The sequence below is a fragment of the Leucopleurus acutus genome (assembly GCF_964270905.1).
Source record: "Leucopleurus acutus genome assembly, chromosome: 7".
In the NCBI taxonomy this organism is placed as follows: domain Eukaryota; kingdom Metazoa; phylum Chordata; class Mammalia; order Artiodactyla; family Delphinidae; genus Leucopleurus; species Leucopleurus acutus.
In genome coordinates, this window is record NC_139150.1 from 7,767,063 (window position 1) to 7,785,225 (window position 18,163).

At 50.6% G+C, this 18,163-nt stretch overlaps 2 protein-coding genes across 4 annotated transcripts in view; one reads left to right on the forward strand and one right to left on the reverse strand.

Annotated features, from left to right (window-relative positions):
- Nucleotides 1–8,837, reverse strand: part of SLC25A25 (solute carrier family 25 member 25) — a 31,904-nt gene extending 23,067 nt beyond the window's left edge. For all 3 annotated transcript variants that reach the window (XM_082842502.1, XM_082842501.1, XM_082842506.1), the window contains exon 1: nt 8,566–8,837. In XM_082842502.1, the coding sequence (XP_082698628.1) occupies nt 8,566–8,820 (255 nt within the window). In that variant the 5' untranslated portion in view covers nt 8,821–8,837. The remainder of the gene's footprint in view (nt 1–8,565) is intronic.
- Nucleotides 8,838–10,015: 1,178 nt separating this feature from the next.
- On the forward strand, nt 10,016–12,795 carry NAIF1 (nuclear apoptosis inducing factor 1; the record flags this gene model as incomplete). Its single annotated transcript, XM_082843331.1, has 2 exons — nt 10,016–10,526; nt 12,172–12,795. The coding sequence occupies 2 exons, from the start codon at nt 10,016–10,018 to the stop codon at nt 12,642–12,644; spliced, it is 984 nt and encodes a 327-aa protein (XP_082699457.1). The 3' UTR covers nt 12,645–12,795.
- Between the last annotated feature and the right edge of the window lie 5,368 nt (nt 12,796–18,163).

Below are 18,163 nucleotides of genomic sequence, written 5' to 3' on the forward strand. Positions count from 1 at the left end.
AAGAATCCGCCTGCCAATGCAGGGAACAGAAGTTAGAGCCCTGGTCTGGGAAGATCCCACATGCCGTGGAGCAACTAAGCCCCCGGAGCAACTAATCCCGTGCGTCACAACTACTGAGCCTGTGCTCTAGAGCCCGCAAGCCACAACTACTGAAGCCTGCGTGCCACAACTACTGAAGCCCGTGCGCCTAGAGCCCATTCTCTGCAACAAGAGAAGCCACTGCAATGAGAAGCCCACACACCGCAATGAAGAGTAGCCCCCTGCTCGCCACAACTAGAGAAAGCCTGCATGCAGCAACGAAGACCAAAGGCAGCCAAAAATAATAAATAAATTAAATAAATAAACTTCTAAAAAATAAAAGAAAGTTAGGGGTGTACAAAATTAACCTGATTTTAAGTATAGGATTTTGAGATGTAGCACATAAATTAAAGATCTGTAGAAACAAGAGACCACATAGAAACACAGCATACTTTCTCTTCTTTTTCTGCTCTTATAGGAGCCTGATTCTCCTTTCAGATTAGATAGATGACAAGGGGGGCAGGGGGAGAATATGGTATCGAAGCCGGCATGTAAACACCCAATCACCTTAAATAATCAGAATTTCCCAACCAACCCAAAACTGACCAGTGGGAGCCAAACCACCGGTACATGTTCAGCCCACTTGTGGCAGCCACGCTTTCCTTATTCGCTCTTTCTCTGCTCCCACGTGAAAAGGCAAACTAGCAGATTTATTATTAAAGCAACACTAAATGTTTGTGGTTTCTTAAAGCTGACTTCAGGATCACACTCTAAAACTGAGATCATCTGAATGAGTGAGAATGGAACTGTCACCAGCTGCTTACGCTGTCCTGGGGGAGGACCTCAGAGAGAAGAGCCCAGACACAGGCATGAAGCCCACCGGATGGACAGCTGCCTTCAGCAAATATACATCAGAGCTGCTCAGGGTGTGAAGGGCAGCTGGGAGAATTCTGTGTAAGAATGACTGGTTTATATCGTCAGCACTTAGAAACAATTCAGAAAAGGCATTTTTTTTAGCTGTAGAACTATTTACCAGATCCTATTTTTACTGCTTATATAGGTTAAAGAAGAGACTCTAGCAAAAAAAATACATCCAAGACATAAAGGAAAAAAGTTAACCACGTCCATAAATGCATCACTAAAGGCTTTTATAAGAATGTAATCTCTCCCTGTAGTGCTTCTGTAAGACCCTGGACAAGTCATTTAACCAGAAGCGATGGTGGAGAAAGGCCAACAGGATGGTGAAGGTGGGCACAGTAGCGAGTTGGTTTTAACCAACAGGAATCTTCACTGTTACAGACCAAAGACAAGGATTCAACACTTTGTGCTTATTCTGGGTGATCTAAACCATTCCCTGCCCTTTTTTTCCCTTTTTTTTTCATCACTGGCATTTCTTTTTTTGCGAGTTTTCTCACACAATGGAGGTGGTTTTCCCTGTGTTTGGTAAGAAGAGTCACATCAGACTCCAGCCCAGGAGGAGGGAGGGCTGGAGGAAAGGAGGCAGGAGGCCAGGGGTAGATGGAATGTGGAAAGCTTCACAAAGCAGCAGCAGGAACAGGGACAGCCACCGGCTCCAGTTTCCCCAGGACCCTGGGAAAATAAGCCATGACTCACCTCCTTTTCAAGCTTCCCAGCCAAGAGTTTAAAGCAGATAAGAAGCTCCTTCTGTCCTACCTTTGTTATTCATTTATTTTAAAGGAAGGCGCACTTTAAGACAACAAATTCTTTTTTTAGGTATTGTGTTGAGTCTTTTATAGACCAGAGCATACCTATCATTTCAGGCCCTGCTTCCTGAGCACTATGGGGGTCTTAAAACGCTCAGCTGGTGTCATGGCACAGATACTTCCTTGTCACAAACTGTGAAAATAAAGGCCTCAAAGTTTTATTATTATTATTATTATTTATTTTTATTTTTTTTGGCTGTGTTGGGGCTTCGTTGCCGTGCACGGGCTTTTCTAGTTGCGGTGAGCAGGGACTACTCTTCGTCGGAGTGCATGGACTTCTCATTGTCGTGGCTTCTCTTGTTGTGGAGCACGGGCTCTAGGCACGCGGGCTTCAGTAGTTGTGGCATGCAGGCTCAGTAGCTGTGGCTTGCGGGCTCTAGAGCACAGGCTCAGCAGTTGTGGTGCACGGGCTCAGTTGTTCCACGGCATGTGGGATCTTCCCAGGCCAGGGATCGAACCCATGTCCCCTGCATTGGCAGGCTGACTCCTAACCACTGCACCACCAGGGAAGCCCAGGTCTCAAAGTTTTAAGGATTAGTTAAGTACCTCCAGCCACGGAAGGAAGGAGGCAGTGTATGTTGAGCTAAATTGGGCAAAGTCCAAATCCTGGGTTCTGCCGCTGCCTTTGCTTTCAACCAGCCTCAGTCCCACTTCTACACACTAATGAGGTGAATGACATAATCTCCAAAGGTTTTAATTAAGCTCTACTTGAAGCTTCCATTTTCACAACCTCAAAGTGAACTCTATATTTGAGAAAAGACCATCTATGGCTCATGCAACGGGCAACAGGCTGACAAGAGCGGTGCTCAAGGGGGCCCATTTCCATCCAGGGAAACATTTGGGCCAAAGACATCATTGGGTGTAGAGTGACAAGACCACTTCTTAGAAGTCTCCTGCCACTGGGGTTTCTTTTTCTTTTCTTTTTTTTTTTTTCTGTTTTAATCTTCCTTAAAGCTATAGGGCCCGGGCTTCCGCAGCTCTGTCAGCTGACAGGAGACTGTGCTCTCCCTGGGTGCTACACGCCCTTTATTACTGACACACCCTTTATTACCCACATCCCCCAGACCTTCTCCTTCTTTCTAGCCCACTTTTTTTTTTTGCGGTACGCGGGCCTCTCACCGTTGTGGCCTCTCCCGCTGCAGCGGAGCACAGGCTCCAGACGCGCAGGCCCAGCGGCCATGGCTCACGGGCCCAGCCGCTCCGTGGCATGTGGGATCCTCCCGGACCGGGGCACAAACCCGTGTCCTCTGCATCGGCAGGCGGACTCTCAACCACTGCGCCACCAGGGAAGCCCTCTAGCCCACTTTTCACCTTAGCAACCTAAGAAAAAAATGTAGAGGATACGACCAACTGTGGGCATCTTATTTTCAGACTCGATGGGGGGACAAGTCACTTTGTATTGAACCCTGTCCCAGGTTCTTTGTACTTCTTCTAATTCAATCCCACAAAAACCCACTGAAGTAGGTATTCCTACCACCAAGATAAGGAGGCTGATAAGACTTGGAGAGGTTGGGTAACTTGCTCAAGGTCACACAGCTCGCAAGCAGCACAGACAATACTTGAACCCAGGTTTACATTATACCACAAAGACTGTACTGGGTTATTTAAAGAAGTCTTATTGAGATACAATTTGCATACCATACAAATCACCCATTTGAGTGTACAATTTGATGGCTTTTAGTATATTCATAGATATGTGCAACCACCACCATGGTCAATTTTAGACCATTTTCATCACCTCATAAAGAACCCTTGGGCTTCCCTGGTGGCACAGTGGTTAAGAATCCGCCTGCCAATGCAGGGGACACGGGTTCGAGCCCTGGTCTGGGAAGTTCCCACATGCTGCGGAGCAACTAAGCCTGTGAGCCACAACTACTGAAGCCCGCGTGCTGCAACTACTGAAGCCCGTGGGCCTAGAGCCAGTGCTCCGCAACAAGAGAAGCCACCACGATGAGAAGCCCACGCACAGCAATGAAAGGCAGCCCCCTGCTAGCCACAGCTAGAGAAAGCCCACACGCAGCAACGAAGACCCAACACAGCTGAAAATAAATAAATAAAATAAATAAATTAAACACCCCCCAAAAAATAAACCCCAGACCTATTATTAGTTATCCCCTTCCTAGCTCTCCGTTCCCCTCTGCTCACAGGCCTAGGCAACCATTAATCTACTTTCTGTCTCTACAGCTTTCCCTATTCTGGACTTTCATAGAAAATGGACCATGTAATACATATGGTCTTTTGTGACTGGCTTCCTTCACTTCGTGTTATGTTTCCAGGGAAAATCTGTAGTCTAAACTCCAGGGCACACTGCCTCAGGGAAGGGACCATGGAGTGTGGACAGCATACCATGGAAGAAGTGCATGGTGAAATCTACTGCTCTGAGCAGCAGCAGAGATTACAGGAGGATAGCTGTTTTCAGATAAGACAGCTGTTTTCAAGGACCCTTGGATCACATTTCTGGGCTGCTCCTGAAGGTACCCTTGGGGCAAATGGGTAGCAGATGCAAGCAGACGGACTTCAGTCTGACCTAAGAAAGAACTCACAAGGGCCCCGACTAGGTCCACAAAGGAATGGGCTGGGTGACCCTCTGGGAAGGATGCCACAGGAGGAATGCCTCCCACACTGGGTGGGAGGCTGGCCTATGATGGCCAGTGACCTGTCCGAGACTAAATTCTTCGGTTCTGCAAAATTCACACTGGTAGAAGAAATGGTCAACAAATGAAAAGTCTGCTCAGCTTTAGTTTAATGAGACTAGTCCTCTCTGAGTACAGTTTTGTTCACTGAATTCATCCCACGGCTGTGTACTCAGCTGGGCTAGAAATGAATACCAGCAAAATATTTGTTCTTCTCATTCCCCCGTGGTTTCTGTGAGGCTTCAACAATTGATGGCTCTTTGAACATCAAAGGAATTCATCCACTGAAGGTCCAGATCAGGCCCACTCTGGTAGGTTCTTATTTATCACTCAGTCTTAGGATCAGGGTACTTGGCTCCACCTTTGCAGATATCAATTAATTTTTTAAAAAATATTTATTTATTAGTTATTTTGGTTGCGCCGGCTCTTAGTTGCGGCACGTGGGATCCTCGTTGCGGCATGCGGGATTCTTAGTTGTGGCATGCAGACTTCTTAGTTGCAGTATGCGGGATCTTTTAGTTGCGGCATGCATGCGGGATCTAGTTCCCTGACCAGGGATGAAACCCGGGCCCCCTGCATTGGGAGTGTGGAGTCTTACCCACTGGACCACCAGGGAAGTCCAGATATCAACTAATTTTTTAAAACATCCTCTAGTTGACTTGATAATTCCTCCAAGCCAGGAATTTTACAATACAACACAATCAGTTTAATATGTGAACTCAATCCAGTCTGCAAAGAGCATTTTTCTTTTTCTAATGTGTCATTCTATTATACCAAATTATGTCTGCCCCTTTTCTACGGAAAAGGCTCTTTTTCTGTAGACTGTCTTACCTAAGTCCAGCTACTTATGCAAATACCTGCCCCACAAATGGCCAAACACTGAAAAGGTATAGAGTTCAACAGTACTGTTTGATTAAGCAATACCAAGTTGATATTAATGACCTTCCATTCGATTATTTCAGGTCAACAGAGACTGCCTCCTATATACTGCTCTGGTCAAGGAGAGAATTAGGGCAGGGCAGATTCTCATTTTTGACAGGATCATCTCTGGATAATCCTGAAACCTATTTTGGGAATAACAGATGTGGTTCTAAAAGGATTGCTCCTCAAGTTCTCCCCAAAGACCAGTTTGTGAGGCTCAAACTAGATGGCGCATATACAACCTCAACCCCTCCATCTTCTAGAATCCTCACCTGCATCAAACACCAGCCCCTTAGGAGAGCCCCACAAGCCTCAGCTGAAGGAACAACTGATGACATGTAACACAGCTTGTGTTCTTTCCCTAATTGGCTGCCTGAGTTCTAACCTATGTGTTAAATTTGTTTTCAGACAGAGATTTTGTTTGGTCACATGAAAATGCCTTAAATAGGCAATGCTATAATTAGCTCTAGCTGAAGTCTCATCTCCTAAAGTTGCTACTGTTGGCATCATCTTTTTTCTGTCTTTACTAAACTCTTCCCTTCTTTAGTCCCAGGACAGGCTTCTTGCTCACATGCTCTTTACAAGGAAAATTTCTCTGGCTGGCTGCCATCGGTTTCTCTGCCCACTGCCATTCTTTAAAAAAAAAAATTTATTTATTTTTGGCTGCGTTGAGTCTTCGTTTCTGTGCGAGGGCTTTCTCTAGTTGCGGCGAGCAGGGGCCACTCTTCATCGCGGTGCGCGGGCCTCTCACTGTCGCGGCCTCTCTTGTTGCGGAGCACGGGCTCCAGACGCGCAGGCTCAGTAGTTGTGGGTCACGGGCCCAGTTGCTCCGCGGCATGTGGGATCTTCCCAGACCAGGGCTTGAACCCGTGTCCCCTGCATTGGCAGGTGGATTCTCAACCACTGCGCCACCAGGGAAGCCTGCCCACTGCCATTTTAAGTAAATTTTTCTCGACTGTCCCAATTTCTTCTGAAACAAAGGCAGATGCCAAAAATCGCTGGTCTTTTCTAAAGAAAACTTGACCCAGTGGTGGTTAGCTAGTGGGAGGCTTTGTGTAGTCACAAGGCCTTGGTTCGCCCATCACCCACTGAAAAGCCCTCACAGCTGATTCCTGTGCAAACCCTAGCACCTCAGACTGGTCCTGTGGGTTATCTGAAGCAGCTACCGAAGTTTGATGTTGTGTTTTTCAATGCCTATTCCCATGGCAGATAACCCATTTTGAACTGGAGGGCCCCCAAATTCTCTTTGGCCTTTGCTACTTCTGCAAAACTGCAACACTACTTTTTCTGCATGTAGCTAATTCTGATACTACTGCAACAGGAAGTGGTATGGGGTTCGTGAGGCAGGGTGTCTTCCTGTTGCCCAGCTATTCACAAAAAGGCAGGTTCTCTCTCTAATACTTAAACCATTCGCCACAGACTAGCCTGTGCTCCGCCACAGGTAATAAACAAATAAAATGGGTCATTCCCAATCTCTCAAGGCTGTATAATTTCACATTCATAAGCTGAGAGTAGAAGTAGTCCATACTAAAGCCATACAACGAAAGGATGAAAAAGAATTGTTTCAGATGGTAGAACTTAGTCACAGAGGTAAAGATTTTAGAGCCAATGTGACCCTGACGGGCTAGGCTCCCTTTGGCTAATTAAAAGGTTTCCTTTCAATACTGGAGAGAAAAATGATCACCTTCTCCTTATTTGCCCTTAGAAATTTACTGCCAAAAAAAAAGGGATTAGGATCAATATCAGATGTGCCATGAACTGAAAACACACTGTGACTCCAGGTGAGGCACAAAGCATGGTATAAACACTGAATACACTCCCCTAGCCAAGAGCCCTCGATGCTCCTGGTGGCATATGCCAGGTGGGTAGGTTCATAAAAGCAGAAAGGCTCTCCTAGGCCCACACATCCCCAAGCCCATAAGACACAGACCCTCTGAGTTCAGCCATCCTATCTTTCCAAGTGATTTATTCATCAGTTCTGGGTTGGAAAATATCCAGCTCACAACACCATTTTGTGTAAAACTCACTTGAAAAGACTTAAAAAAAAAACTTGTCTCTAAGCCTGCTGGACTTAACCCAATGATTCTACCTTGCACAGTGTTAACCTAGGCTTATCCTAACTAGGTTAAATAGCTTGGGTGTTGATCCAAGATATTCTGGACATGAGTTAAAAATTTTATGTATACCTACCCAACAAACTAATTGGTTTAACTCACTGGCGTTTTAACAAAATTTTTTTTCACACTTAGCTATGAGATTCTGTAATTGCGGTATGTACAAATGGACCAAAGGAACTAACTTAGAAGAGAAACAATTTACTTAAAATACTCAGTAGTCTTCCTCCAGGCTATACATCAGGCTAAGCCACAATAAATAAAATACTGGAAAAGGGCAGCTACAGCTACAAAGTCAGATAGGAAAACATACCATGAGAAACAGAAGCGGAAGAACCAGCCTCTGCTCGAGGTATTTATACAGAAAGGACAACACATCTCTGTCCCCTCTTCCCCCTTGGCCAGGTGCCCACTCTAGGACAAGGGGAAAAAATCCCCTCCTAGGTGGGCCACACTTTCACTTTTACGAAGAATTTTCCCCTAGATTCTTTCATGCTAATCTGCAACCCTGTAAGAGATCACGATCCCATTTTCTGGACAGGCATGTCAAATTGGGGATGAATCTAACCCATGAGAACTGTCAGTTCTCACCACCCACATGTCACGATCTGCCTGAAACCTCAGTTCCCATTTTTTCCAACTCCCACATGCTTCTGAGAGGAACGAGATCAGGGCCCACCACTGGTATGGAAACGAGAGGGGAGGGAGGGGTGCTCCTGGAGGAGGATGGATGAAACCATTAATGATGGGTAGAGGGGAGCATCAAAGCTTAGTCCTGAGGTCAGAAGGTGACATAAGCCGGACTCTTGAGACTTGGCCTTCTACTCTGGGGAAAGCCCCAGCAAAAAGGGGCTTTTCTACCATCAGAATGCCCAGAAGGTGCCCACCTGTACCCAGGGGGAGCCTTTCCCCCTGGCCCAAGCGCCCACAGAGGCCAAGAAGGAGCTCTACTCCCCACAGGGCATAAATGGGGTGTCCGTCTGTCACTCAGGAGGTCCCAGCCAGTCCGAGAGGCCGTCCACCAAGACTGCCAAGCTCCAAGGTACTGCCAAAGAAGCCGGTCGTGCAGACCAGACCTGTCACCTGGACCTCCCGGAGGTGCGGGGGCACGAAGGGGTCCCCTCCCCGCCCATGCGGACGGTGCGCGTTGCCTACCTGGAGCTCGCCCTCTGTGCGGTGCAGTCCCAGGCGCCCAAGTCCCACGGCCAGGTCGTTGACACACAGGCCGCCGTCGTGGTTGACGTCGAGAGTCTGGAAAAGGCTCCAAAGGCGCAGCCGGTGGTCCGGGCCCCCGCAGACGGCGCCGCCGCAAGGGTCAACGGACGCCGGCGATGAGGTGGACGACGAGGCGGCGGCGGCGGCGTCCGGCGGCGGGGAAGCCACGCAGCGGCACAACACACTGCTCACCATCGGGCGCGAGGCGGGGGTGACGGGCCGGCGGGGAGAGCGCGTTAGACACGCCGGTGACCTCAGTCCACTAGCGCGGGCTCCGAGGTGCCGGCAAGCGGGCGGGATGGGCAACTTCCGGGAGCCCCGCCCCGCCGCGCGCCGCCTGGATGGCCATACCCCCAGGCACGACGCTGACCAGTCACAGACCCGGAGGGCCACCCGGAGGGGCGGAACCTCCCACCGAGGACTGCCCACGCAGGCCTTGACTACCCGAATCAATGGAGAGGGCGGGGCGATCCCCGCTCAGCGTGGGGCAATTCAAACTGAGGGAGGCGGGGATTGGCTGAGCCGGGCAGGAGAGAGGAAATCACGGTGCGATAGGCATAAGTCATGTGATTGGCAGGCGGAAGGCCCCGCGTCCTATTTCCATTGAGAAACGCTGTTTAGACGGCGAAATCGTAAGGATGGGAGGGGCCATCGTGTAAGGAGAGATCGCAGTCTACGGTGGGAAGTAGGATTTGCGTGAGGAACAATTGTGAGCTGCGGTTGCAAGGCAGAGTTTGCGCCATTGGGTGGAACTGAAAATTAACTGGCTAACGGCTCAAGACCGAAAGCACTAGGAATCCTCAGGAAGCCGGGTTTTGGTAATCTAACTCCCTAAAACCACCAATAAAATAGCTGAATTTAACGGCGTAAAAGTCGTAATACTGATGATTGAACGACAGGACAACTTTCCAATGGAAGTGAGTAAAGGCTAGGTTGGGTGGAGCGCTCTGTAGCGACAGACACACCTTTAGACCAATGATCAGGCCAATTCCAGTAAGTAGGCATGCTCTTTAGCTGAGCGACAGATCGAAAGAACTAGTGATCGACGTGATATCTGAGCCGCGACCAACCGGGAGGGCGGGTCCCCCTGGAGAAGGGCTGCGAGGCGGGAAGAGGGGAAGTGGGCGGATCTCCGCACATCCCGGCGGAAGAGGCAGATTCAGGAAGCCATTACGCAGCTGCCTGGCAGCAGCTGGGCCGGTCGGGGCTGGGCCCTACGCACTTTGCGTAGCAAGGGGGGTTACCAAAGGCCTGGTACTTGGCCTTGGACAAGGCCGGCCTATCCCCTGTAGGGGGGGGTGGGTGAGGAGAAAGGCTGAGGAAGGCGAGAAGGGGAATTGGGGCAGTTAGGGGATTATAGTTTCTTTAAAAAGCAAGGTAGGGAGAGGCCATGGCCGTCCCAGCCAAGAAAAGGAAAATGAACTTTTCTGAGCGAGAGGTGGAGATCATCGTGGAGGAGTTGGAACTGAAGAAGCACCTGCTGGTGAACCACTTCAACGCTGGGGTCCCTCTGGCTGCCAAGAGCGCGGCATGGCATGGCATCCTGAGAAGGGTCAACGCCGTGGCCACCTGCCGCAGGGAGCTGCCTGAGGTCAAGAAGAAGTGGTCTGACCTCAAGACCGAGGTCCGTCGCAAGGTTGCCCAGGTCCGGGCGGCTGTGGAGGGTGGCGAGGCCCCAGGGCCCACTGAGGAAGACGGAGCTGGTGGGCCTGGGACAGGTGGTGGCAGTGGCGCTGGTGGCCCAGCTGTAGCCCCCGTACTGCTCACCCCCATGCAACAGCGCATCTGCAACCTGCTGGGTGAGGCCACCATCATCAGCCTGCCCAGTACCACAGAGATCCACCCCGTGGCCCTTGGACCCACGGCTACTGCAGCCGCAGCCACGGTCACCCTGACACAGAGTGAGTGACCTCTCCCACCCAGTCTGGCGTGCCTAAATGGGAAGGGCCAGCAAGAGCTGGGGCAGCCCAGGGAAGGTTGGCTGCCAAGGGTCAAAGGTCAGATGGGAGTCTTGGAAGACCATGCGGCCTTCCAAGAGATCCCCAGACAGAAGTGATCCTGTTCTCTCTGGGACTTCCTCAGCACGCAGTCTGGACTTCTGACGGCTGGCTTGCTCTCCACTGTTTTGCCACCATTCATGTCCATGACTGAACTGTGTGGTCCTTGAAGACAGAGACCATGTTTATATCTCCACAGGACTTAACACAGGGCCTAGCACCTAGTAGGCAGTCAGGACATATTTGTTGAATAAATAGGTAGGTGGACATCGATTCTGGACAAAGACATTCCGGTTTTCAGTGTGGTGAACATTCATCAGGCACAGCTGAGGAACCTCATGGTTCCAGGTGTTAATCTACCTTTCTGTTCACTCATCAACCACTAGGGCAATTCTGTGCCAAACCCTGGGCTCGGCACTGGGATTACCAAGGTGTCTAAGAGATAGGCCGGTTATATTCTAGTAGGACAGATAAGACGAATATATGAATAACTGCACTGTCAGTTGGGAGAACCTAAGGACTCAGAAGAGAAAGGGGGCTTCCTGGTGGGGTTGGGGGCACACAGTGGATGTTGGCATTAAAGGGTGGAGAAGACTGACCTTTCCCACATGCTTGGAGGCCCAAACAGCCCAGCTAGAATGGCTTCAAAGGTTCTCGCCTATGAATGACAATGAAACTGGTTGGTTGGACTTTTTAGTTAGATAAAGGTTTGCACCAATGACTGTTAAGTGCTCTTTGTGATAGGCTGGGAACTGTTTCGATCCGTGATTCTCAGTGGGGCTTGGGGGAATTGGGTGTGTGTGTGTGACTGCCATAACCCCACAGTGTCATATTTCTCAAGGATATGGAGGTGGGAAAGGGGGTCAAACACTGGTCTAAATCAATTGCTATTCTGGAAGAGGGAGGACCTTTAGGTATTCCATTGACCAAGGTGGTCAAGGAGACAGGGAGGCATTTATTGGGCACTTTAGCTAGTGCCTTCCCACTCCCACCTCCTTTTCTGCTTGGCCGTAAAAGACATGGAAGTCAAGAAAGCACTGAAGAAGGCCGGACCAGTGGGGCACTTCGGGGAGCATGTGGCTCTGCCTTTATTAGCCAGAAGCAGCTCAGTGGGGTGATGATGAACACATTGGACTCTGGTATTGGGGGAGGCCTGCATTTCTTCCTGGACCTGATGAATCAGCTGACCTTAGGCAAGTCATTCCATGTTCCTGAGTCTACCTCCTCTCTGAAAATGAATGTGACAGTATCTACCTCTTGGTGTCATTATGGGGATTCATGGAGCTCATGAGTGCAAAGGGTTAGCATGTAGTAGGCGCTCTACATTTTTTGCTAGTCTTACTATTAGCATCTTTGCTTTTGCCAGATCTGGGGCTGGCCCTTTGGTTATTAAGTAGATTAAGGTTCTAAACCCCTTCGATTCTAGATTTATATATGAAAGGCTATAAAGCCAGGGGAGGGCTTAATGGCCTCCTCCCCACCCCGCCTGGCTAGCCTCCCTCTTTCTAGAAGGTGACCTGCCACTGCCTTTGCTCTTTCTTCCCCACAGTCCCCGCAGAGACCGCCTATCACACGCTGGAGGAGGGAGTGGTGGAGTACTGCACGGCCGAGGCCCCCCCACCCCTGCCAGCGGAGGCCCCCGTGGAGATGATGGCCCAGCATGCCGACACCTCAGTCAAGCCACAGGCGCTCAAGAGCCGCATCGCCCTCAACTCAGCCAAGCTGATCCAGGAGCAGCGGGTCACCAACCTGCACGTGAAGGAGATTGCCCAGCACCTGGAGCAGCAGAATGACTTGCTACAGATGATCCGTCGCTCCCAGGAGGTGCAGGCCTGTGCCCAAGAGCGCCAGGCTCAGGCCATGGAGGGCACCCAGGCGGCCCTGAGCGTCCTCATCCAGGTCCTCCGGCCCATGATCAAAGATTTCCGCCGCTACCTGCAGAGCAACATGCCCAACCCCACCACTGCCTCTGACCCTGGACAGGTGGCCCAGAATGGGCAGCCGGACAGCATCATCCAGTGAGGGCAGGGGTCGAGCCAGCCTTCCGCTGTGAATGGATGACACCACATGGTCTTGTAAGTGGGTTGTGTGGTTGGCCTCAGTCTAGGCCTGGCCATGTGGACGGCTCCCAGTTTGACAGACATTTAGGGGTCCACGGTTTCCGAGAAATGAAGCAGACTGGGAAGAATTTGTTGGGTTCCTGGGACCCAAACTCTCTTCCCCCTACCCCTTGAGCTGTCCTGCTAAGAACCTGAAGATTGGATAGGTGGGGGTCAGGTGCTGGTGATGGGACCCATATTGTCATGAGCCAGGGCTTGTGACATGACCCAGACTTGGACTAGGACAACTGTCGGCCCTCACTGGGGACCATCTCACAGCTTGGGGGTCTGTGCGGAAATACCCGCCCCCCACCCAGGTGCCATCTTTTGGAGTAAGATAACATCAGTGGTGCTGGCAGTAGCACAAAAACATCTTCTTCCTCCCCTTGGGAGGCAGAGTGACAGCTGGGCCTGAGGAGGAAACCCCACCCTTTTCTCCTTCTCACTGTGCCTCAGTTCTCAGGGGACTCTAGTTAGTGCCGTGCTGTCCCCCCACCCCACTGCACCCGGGCACAGCAGGGGCCCTGTTAGTGCCCTGGGCTGCCCCTGCTGTACACCCAGGCTGCAGCCCGTGGGGCTCAGGAATTCTGTGTGTGGTGGGGACAGCTTGATCGCCATCTGGTCTTCCACTGTGTCCCCGCGCAGCCCTCTGGTGGTTTGTCCCAACAGCTTTTGACTCAGGTCGAGTATCAGGCTTTGGGTGCTGTAAATTTTACTTATTGCCCCACTGCAGTGGGTCTGAGGTGACCTGTTGGCTCCTTCCAGAAGGCTTGCTGCAAGCCGGTTGTATTTATTCTGTTCATGAACCCCTCTGGGAAGCCTTCCGAGGGCAGCTCTGGCCACGCCCTTCCTCCTTTCCTCTCTACTGACTGTGCATTTCCAAAACTCAGTGCAGAAAACAGCCTGCTCAGCATCACACCCTGGACTCCCTTCTCACAGTGTTCAGCACCTTGTGTTCTTGTGAGACTCCCACTGACTGGTGAGGTGACTCTGAAGGCCTGATTGGCCCTGAATGTATGCAGTGGGAGAATTGAAACTGACCTAAGAAGTGGGACCTTGGACTTCTGTGCTCGGGGAAGAGCAGACCGACCTCGGAGTGCCGAAGGAGGTGGTGTTCACTGTTCTGTCTTGATGCGCTTCCTCCCCATGTGTAAGGACTTTACCCAGATGGCATTTGTCTGTTTCATTTTCAGAATCGCCATCGATTACCGAGACCCTTGCATCTTTCCCGATCGTTTCCCAAGTTTGCCATTTTGCTGTCGAGGCCTTGGCCACACGTGACCGATGGTTAAAACTCAAGGCTCCAGGGCTTCCCTGGTGGCGCAGTGGTTGAGAGTCTGCCTGCGATGCAGGGGACACGGGTTCGTGCCCCGGTCTGGGAAGATCCCACATGCCGCGGAGCGGCTGGGCCCGTGAGCCATGGCCGCTAAGCCTGCGCGTCCGGAGCCTGTTGCTCCGCAACGGGAGAGGCCACAGCAGTGAGAGGCCCGCGTACCGCAAAAAATAATAAATAAATAAACTCAAGGCTCCAGATCTCAGCTAAACAACAAAGGTGCTGCCCTTCTGAGCACGTTAAGAATCGCTCAGCTCCACTGTTGCAATTACGGGAAGATGCCCCCAAAGATGGTTGGGAGGTGACTGCTTTACCACCATCCTCTCTGCGGGGTACATGTGCAGTGCCAGCTACAGAGCAGTGGAGAGGAATCAGGCCGGTGAGGGAGTTGGGTTGCAGAAGGAAAGGTCTTCTCAGTGTGGCTGGAAAGCAGCAGCCCCTGGCAGCCTGGGTGCCCTCCCTCCATGGAGCCTGATGGCCCCATCAGGGTAGCTTCAGGGACTTCCTGAGGGTTTGCAGCTTGGTTTCGTTTTTCTCTGGGGTTGGCAATCTGAGCCAGTATTGTGTCTGTTCCAACTGGGTATAAAGAGGAAGCTTGGATCACGTCAACTGACTGGTTCTTTCCAGATCATAATTTTAAATTAAAGAAATATCACCTTTTTTGATATACATGTCTGTGTCTTCATTGGTTATATATAGAAGAGATAGGGGCTGGCAGAGCAGAGGCTCACAGGTCAAATCCGGCCCGCCCACCTGTCTTTGTAAATAAAGTTTTATTGGAACACAGCCATACCCCTTCTTCTGCTTAATGTCTGGCTGTTTTTCTGCTACAATAGCAGAGTTAAGTAGTTGTGACAGAGCATCTGGCCCACAAGCCAAAAGTATTTACTCTCTGGTCCTTTCCACAAAAGGCTGCCTACCCCTGGTTTAGGGCAGTGTCTCAAACTCTGGATGAGAATTACATGGGGTGTTTTTAATATAACCAATCCCTGGCCTCATCTAAAACCTAGAAGAGACTCCTGGAGGGAGAGCTCTAAGAATATGCATGGTAAACAAGTTCTCTGGGTGATTCTGATATTTTCTGAAGGTTAAGAACTTTGGCTCAGAGACTGGAAGACAAACTCAGATGGAATCAGGATAATGCCCCAGGGAGGGCTGGTTCTCAGGAGTTTCTGTTCAACAGTTGAGCGGTCCTGCTAAGCAGAGATTCTCACTTGAGATTGGCCTTCATTCTAGAGGGAGCCCAGCCTTTCTAGACACAGTTATCACTCTCTCCAATATTTAGTGATGATAAAAACTGACAGTTACCGAGCCCAGGTGTTATAGGCATTACCTTATTGACTTCTTGCAACAGCCCCATGAATCAGGTACTAATGCTGTTCTCAGTTGACAGATAAGGTCACTGAGGATCAGAGAGGTTGAACAATTTGCCTAAAGTCGTACAGCTGTCTTATACCCTGGGGTGGCCCATCTCTTTAACCGCTGCTCTTTTTTTTAAATTTATTTTTTAATTTTTATTTTTGGCTGTGTTGGGTCTTCATTGCTGCGCGTGGGCTTTCTCTAGTTGCGGTGAGCGGGGGCTGCTCTTCGTTGCGGTGCGTGGGCTTCTCACTGCAGTGGCCTCTCGTTGCAGAGCACGGGCTCCAGGCACGCAGGCTCAGTAGTTGTGGCACACGGGCTCAGTAGTTGTGGCTCACGGGCTCTAGAGCTCAGGCTCAGTAGTTGTGGTGCACAGGCTTAGTTGCTCCACAGCATGTGGGATCTTCCCGGACCAGGGCTCGAACCCATGTCCCCTGCATTGGCAGGCAGATTCTCAACCATTACGCCACCAGGAAAGCCCAACAGTCAAGTTTTTAATCACTTACTGTGATGATATAAGCAAGAGGGGAAGTGCCAGCTCTCCCAGTGTTGCATTTTTCCCCATGGGACAGTGCTGGGCAGGGTCAGATGTGTTGCAGATGAGGAATCATTTCACTGTTGAGGGAAGCCCCTGCTTTACAGACTTGTGTGTGTGTTGGGGGAATGAGAGCAGGAAGGGACAGGAATGAAAAAGTACGGAGTCAGAGCAAAGTGTCTCCCCACTCCTCCTGATATGAAGGTCTTGGCCGAGGCAACTGAGACCTCAGAATGGAAGCTCCGGGGCTAGGAATGCAGCTTTGCATAAGAGCACATGAGGCCTTCCACATAAAGCCTTTGAAATGGCCTGTGATTGGGCCTGAAAGATCACACATTGGTTTGTGGCCAGGAGCTAAACTCCTCACAAGTGTGTCCCAGGTCTTTGGAGTCAGCCTGCTTCTTACTGGCTGTGTGCCCTGGCATGAGGTCACTTACTTTCTCTAAGCCTTGGCTTCCTTATCTAAAAATCCTTCTCTAACGAGGTTGATGTGAGAAGTTAACAAGTTAATGCTCACAGAATACTTAGCACAGTGCCTGGCACATAGTAGGTGCTAAATAATGGTAACTGCTTCAGTGAGCTATTGCTGTGTAACAAATCACCCTAAAACTTAGAGGCTTAAAACAATAATCATTTATTTGCCCATGATTTTTCAGGATGAGCAGGGCCCAGAGAGAACAGCTTGTCACTGTCTTGTCAGTGTCGGCTGGGGCAGTTCTCCTGGGCCTGGGGGCCCATCCACTTTCCAGATGGCTCCCTCACACGTCTTATAAGCTGATGCTACATGAGGGCTGGGCACTCTGCTGAATCTGTCATCTGGGGCCAGGGGTGGGGTAGGCACCTCAGTTCTCCTCTACCTGGGCCTCTCCATGCAGCTGCTTGGGCTCCCTCACAGCATGGTGCTTGGGGGTTCCGCGAATGGAGAAGTGGAAACTGCTGGTCCTCTGTTTAGGCTTAGATCTGGCCAGCATCACTTTGTCATATTCTCTTGGTCATGCAATCCTAGGCTGGCCCAGATTTGGGGGAACGAAGGAATAGACTCCATCTCTCTCTTTTTAAAAAAAAAAATTTATTTGGCTGGGCCAGGTCTTAGTTGCGGCACGTGGGATCTTCGTTTGCCGCATGTGGGATCTTCGTTGCGGCATGCGGGATCTTTTTAGTTGCGGCATGCGGGGTCTAGTTCCCTGACCAGGGATCGAACCTGGGCCCTCTGCATTGGGAGCATGGAGTCTTAGCCACTGGACCACTAAGGAAGTACCTAGACTCCACCTCTTGATGGAGGTGTGGCTACTGATACAGGGAGAGGAGGACCTGATGGTGGCCATCGTTGGAAATAAGCTAACATGCTGCTTTTATTATAAATGGGTGTCAGGACTCCAGACCCACGAAAGATAACCTCTCCTCCTCATTGAGGACTGCTTGCAGTGCACCAATCAGGAGGCAAGGGAGCTCCCCAAGTTTTGCAAGGGAATCTATTGAAGTTATTCCATTTCCTGTAGCTTTGAGGCAAGACATTAGAAGGAGAAAGTAGGAGAAAAACGTTGGCAAGACCTGGGTCACTTTGACTCTTTTTACTCTGGAAATCTTTATACATTAGAAAGGAGTCCGAGGCTAAGGTGGGGACCATCTGTGCAGACCCACTTGGAAATCTCACTGAAAAGACTTCCTGACTCCAGGAGACATTCTAGACAATCGGTTAGGGCCTTGGAGGGTGGCAAGGTGGCTGTTGAGAGGAACAGGCAGGGACAAACTCACTCTCTTGGTTAGAGAAGATGAGCTAAACTTGGTGTGGTATTTACAAAGGGGTACGTGGTTCTCAGAATGACCTGTCCAGAGACAGAGGCCTAGAGGCTGAGCTGCAATGTACTGGTTCTCTGCTGACTCAGGACGGTCACCCTCTCTGCCCGCCTCTTCCTGGGCAGCCCTCAGGGCTCAGCCTGGATGTCACTAGCTCAAGAGACCCTTCCCCACCCCACCCCCAGCCCAGGTAGGCTCCCTGCTGCTGTGTACTCCCATAGCCCCTGCCGTCGGCTCCCTAACTCTCATCCCACGTGGACTTGCTTGTTTTCCAACTGACCCCTCACTGGGAGCCTCTTGGCTTCAGCGACCTTGTCCACTTTGTTACCAGCTATAGCCCAGCTCTGCGAATGGCACCGTCCTTCCCCTGGTTGCCCAGGTGACATCCTTGGTTCCTCCTACTGCCTCGCCCCTCACA